General features: G+C 40.0%; 1 protein-coding gene across 1 annotated transcript in view; it reads right to left on the minus strand.

The window, feature by feature from the left end:
• Positions 1-5,364, minus strand: part of lrrc45 (leucine rich repeat containing 45) — a 108,785-nt gene that overhangs the window by 98,288 nt on the left and 5,133 nt on the right. Inside the window, exons 4-5 of the mRNA XM_037691552.1 lie at positions 4,396-4,517; positions 3,049-3,161 (exon numbers count right to left, since the gene is read on the minus strand). Of these exons, the coding sequence (XP_037547480.1) occupies positions 3,049-3,161; positions 4,396-4,517 (235 nt within the window). The remainder of the gene's footprint in view (positions 1-3,048; positions 3,162-4,395; positions 4,518-5,364) is intronic.

Raw genomic sequence — 5,364 nt, forward strand, 5'->3', positions numbered from 1 at the left:
AATATTTCAGTTGGTGTGCAATGAATCTGAAATATATGAAAGTTTCACTTTTATCATTACATTATGGAAAATAATGACCTCTATCACAATATGCTAATTTTTTGAGAAGGACCTGTATAGTAAATTTTGTATTTGCTGAGGTAGCTGTGGCAGCCATCTTGAATCAAAATGGCTCCAAACGTTAATCAGTTCTCGACATTTATCTGATGATTACTTTCTGTGAGTTTCAAACATCATATCCCACAGTGAGTTACTGTTTTCTTTAGGGACATCTACACTGTAAGTCATTTGACTTGACAGCAGCAGTGAGTGTGAGTGTTCTCCCATTCCTTTCCTATGGGGAAATATGCAGGGCCAGAATAACACTTCGCTGTATCCTGGGCAACAATCTTCAAGGGCCCCATCATAAAGCCCCCAGAAAAAACATAATCTGGTAAAATACAGAATAAATTACCATAATATACTGTAAATCTACTTTGAATTCTAACTATCAAGTGTATTTTTATGTATAAAAGTCCAAATGCTCATAGAACTATAAATGCTACAATGTTCTCTTGTTGACACGAATCATCAAGACTGAGTTAAGTTGAACGCACCATGAACACTACACGACACCATGTATACTTGTTTAGTAACATGTTGGCCACTGGTGTCAGAAGCATGTGGGGGGGGGGGGGGGAGAGAGAGACACATTGATGCGGGGGGGCACTCCCCCAGAAAATTTTGAATAAAGTAGATGCCATTTCCTGCATTCTGGTGTATTTTAATTGTTGTGTAACATCTAGTTTTACCTACACAAGTAAACACTTGATTCAGTAACTATTTTAGAGCTAATGGCACAACAAGAAGTAACCTGACCAACAGCTGATTCAATGAATTAAAAATATTATATATTCAAAGGTGACGAGTTGATGCCCACATTAAAATTAAATATCTGTAACTTAGTTGAATTCAAATGTAATAAGATTATCAATGAATGTTTGTGACAAAGGATTTACTGATTATAACAAAGATTCCGTCAAGAAACCTCCCAATATAAATCATAAAACCATAATGACTTCTCCTCATTCTAAATTTATCAAATGGTCTAAATCTCTTAAAGTGAAGGAGAATCATTTTAAAATAATCAATAAGATATATCCTGTAGTCATGTTTCTTGAAAGAAGATTTAAATTTGAGGTTGATTTGTGTCTTTTGTAAATCAGAAGATGAATCCCTCGAGCAATTTTTTTTTATGTCAATACAAAGTGTTTGGTCAGACATCAGAAACTGGATTAATCTCAAACTTAACATTCCTTCTTTTCATGCTGATGCCATTTTACTTTATGTGGATAACTGAAGCTCAGCTTTCTCTGATGCCATTAATATAGTCATACTTATAGCAAAGTACCACATTCACTGTAGTAAGAGGAGAGATAATAATCCTTCCTTCCTGTTTGATGAACGATTTTAAGTCAAAATATTCTTCATTAGATTAAAAAAACTGCAAAACTGCTAGAATCATCTCATAACAGATACAAACTTATTGTTTTAATTAAAACAATAAGTTTTTTCATATAGTCACGCTCTTTTTTTTTTTTTATTAAATTTTTTTATGTTTATTTTATTTTCTTCTTTCATTATTTTGTGAAATGTAGTTATGGCACCCTAAACGAGTTTGTATTTGTATCTTGTTGCATTGTTTTGTTTTGTGTTGTTAATAAAGTTCTAGTAAAAAAACTGATGGGCTGCAGGTAAGGAGTGTTTACCTTTGGGGCAAATTAAGGTTGTCGATTGGTCAGTTACTGACATGACTACTGGATCGGTCTACAGGTCGCGTGTAGGATCCGACTGTGCAAAAAACCCAAAACCACGAGCGCTGCAGCAGCCGCGCTGGGAGGAGGCGGGGCTGCACAAACGCAGCGGAAGCGCAGCGGTGTCTCTGTGCAGCGCAGAGCTCCAAGTAAAGCAGGAGATAACCAGATATTTTGCTTGTGCCCTCACTGCCCTGGGCCCCTTAGAGATCGTGGGCCCCTGGGCAGTTGAACAGATGGTTAATCCGGCCTTAGAAATATGGCGTCTTTATTAGCAAAATAACTCACCATGGTAACTCCGACTGCCCAAAAAAGTAATAGCTCCCTTCAGATCGAGCCGGTCGTTTTGATATAACTTTTGTGGGGGTGCACGTTGCGGTTCGTGCTGCATTAAGTGATACAAATGAAGACACACTTATGAGGTGCAGAATAATAGGTGCCTGCCATGCACTGCATGGAGGCAGTGCACTGCTCTCCTATGCATTGCAATAGCAGTAGGCAATAAAAGACTAGTAGTAAATGTCTTCTTTTTGGTCCAGACAGGAAGAATCAAGCAGTAAATACAGAGGATAAATTATTAGGACTTCTTCAACATTTGAAGGTGATATAAGAATGATTATTTTGATGCTTTTAAGTCAATTTATACTTATTTTATACTCATTTTATATGCAGCTTAACTGTGCAAATCAGGCCTTGTGCTGCAGAGGGTGATGTGCTTCAAAGGAATGTAAAGTCTCCGGGAGTGTTCTTACCGAAAGACTTGGCCCGTCTGGCGGTTACAACGACCCGGAGTTTTCTGTAAACATGTCTTTCATCCATCAGGCTCGTACGCAAAGGCTTTGGGTTTGAAAGACATGTTTTTAAGAGCCATCGCTCTGCTGCACAACTGCCTTGATAACGGTTAAACATGTTTTGCTCTGCCCGCACGTCACCCAGCCAGAGGGGGAGTATAAAAGTGTAACACTCGGAATAAGAGTTGAAGTCTGCTGTGGATCCTGATCCGATGCCCAGCCTGAATTGATGTTACCTTTTCACTCAGACTGAAATGGCTTCCCGGTCTGGTGTCACGGTGAGGGGCTTTTTACATCAATATCTGATTTGTACTGAATGTAATTTTACTTCACTGTATCTGTGGCAGTTTAATAAATGACACTTATTATCCTAGCAGAAACAGCAAGTGAGATTTTATTCATTGCTTCGACCTTTCCCCGAACCTGTATTTTGTTTAAGATAATTTCATAGAACAGAAGGTTACCTGTCGACCTTTCTCCTCCTTTAGAGACTGAATCTCTTTGCTGAGGACTTGAGTTTTGCTGTGGCTTTCTCTCAGTGTAGACTGCCTCTCCGTGTTATGTCCTGTGCTCTGCTCTGAAAAGATTCAAAGGAAAAGATTATTGCAACTTCCCCCTATCCAAAAAAGTTCAATCTGGTCCTCTGGACAATCAAAAAAAACAAAAAACAAAGCAAAAAAATATAGAAACGTTTCCTCTCTCATCCGAGAGACTTCCTCAGTCTGAGGTGCTGTATTCAGCTCAGTCTCTTAAATAGCACCTTCTCAGAGTGGATCAACCAGTTTGCTGCTGACAACCAAAACCAGCTGATCACATGCTCAAGAAGGACCATCAGCCTAACAATGGATCATTAGCACACTGATGGCTGTTTACTGTTCACAGGGGGCTGAGTGATACTAGCAATCACAGCATTGTAAGAGGGGGACAGTTGAACCTGGAGGCCTCCACCCCTGTTTAATGATGGACGATTTCTTTTCACAAAGATGGCCTCCTTTACTCCTCTCTCAAACCATCGTTCCTCTCTATCCAGGATGTGAACATCTTCATCCCTGAAAGAGTGACCGCTGGCCTGGAGATGAGTGTAGACCGCAGAGTCCTGGCCTGATGATGTTGATCTTCTGTGCTGGGCCATCCTTTTGGCCAGTGGCTGTTTTGTTTCCCCGATGTAAGACTGATCACCCTCCTGACACTGAACAGCATACACAATATTACTCTGTTTGTGCCGGGGGACTGGATCTTTGGGATGAACCAGTCTTTGCTGTAATATATTTTGGGGTTTAAAAGCCACTGGGACGTTATGTTTAGAAAATAAACGTCTCGGTTTCTCTGATACTCCCTCAACATATGGAATGACCACTGGTCTGGGTTCCTCCTTTTCACCTGATGGCTGACTGGAGTCCTGTTTGGGTTTCTTCTCTGCTTTCAGGAAGGCCCAGTTAGGATATCCACATTGCTCTAGAGCCTGTTTTGTGTGGGATTTCTCCTTCTGCCTGGCTCCTGAGCTAGTGGGGACGCTGTCTGCTCTGTGATACAGACTCCTGATGACTCCTAACTTGTGCTCCAAAGGGTGATGGGAGTCAAACTGCAAAACTTTTTTTGGATTTTTCTACCTGGATTATTGAGCATGCATCAGGAAACTTCCCCCTATGTTGTAAAAAACAAAAATCTACCCTCAAATGTCCACTGGTTCAGTACTCTGCTGCTCCCAGAGATAAAACAAACAAATAATCTGGATTACCACGGTCATGTGTTTAACAATGAATTAGCAAGAAAACAGCTGTTGATATTTGAAGTACCAGATGAAGACTTACCAAGAGCTTTCAGTATGTCACTGGGGATGTTGTTTCCTGCCAACTCCAGCTGAATGATGCTCTTGTTTTTCTGAAGCGCCTCTAGCAGGGCCCTCCCACCCAGCAGACCAACGTTGTTCCACCTCAGATCTGAAAATTATTAAACTACATCTTCAAGCTGTTATAAAATCATGTCTGAGATCAACAGGAAAAAATTATTTCTCACAAGGAAAAACGTTAAATGAGTGAAAGAAATTGCTTCAAAGAATGCATGTTACTTGCCATCTTTAATGCCAGTTTAATATGGATATGGGATGATGACTGGAAAAAACTTTAAAATAATATTATGCCCAGAAATTGAGTAATCTATTAGTGTATGTGTTTTGTGTATGACTCTCAGCTACTCCCACACAGAATTTTAGCTCAGTATCTGTAAAACTGGATGAGGCCTTTGGTATAGTACAAACTGGATTCCAAAAAAGTTGGGACACTAAACAAATTGTGAATAAAAACTGAATGCAATGATGTGGAGATGGCAACATCTAATATTTTATTCAGAATAGAACACAAATCACAGATCAAAAGTTTAAACTGAGAGAATGAATCATTTTAAGGGAAAAATCTGTTGTTTCCAAATTTCATGGCGTCAACAAATCCCAAAAAAGTTGGGACAAGTCCATTTTTACCACTGTGTGGCATCCCCCCTTCTTCTTACAACACTCAACAGATGTCTGGGGACAGAGGAGACCAGTTTGTCAAGTTTAGAAATAGGAATGCTCTCCCATTCATGTCTAATACAGGCCTCTAACTGTTCAATCATCTTGGGCCTTCTTTGTCGCACCTTCCTCTTTATGATGCACCAAATGTTCTCTATAGGTGAAAGATCTGGACTGCAGGCTGGCCATTTCAGTACCCGGATCCTTCTCCTACGTAGCCATGATGCTGTGATTGCTGCAGAATGTGGTCTGGCATTATCGTGTTGAAAAATGC

Source organism: Nematolebias whitei, chromosome 17, assembly GCF_014905685.2.
Source record: "Nematolebias whitei isolate Nwh7 chromosome 17, NemWhi1, whole genome shotgun sequence".
Lineage (NCBI taxonomy): Eukaryota > Metazoa > Chordata > Actinopteri > Cyprinodontiformes > Rivulidae > Nematolebias > Nematolebias whitei.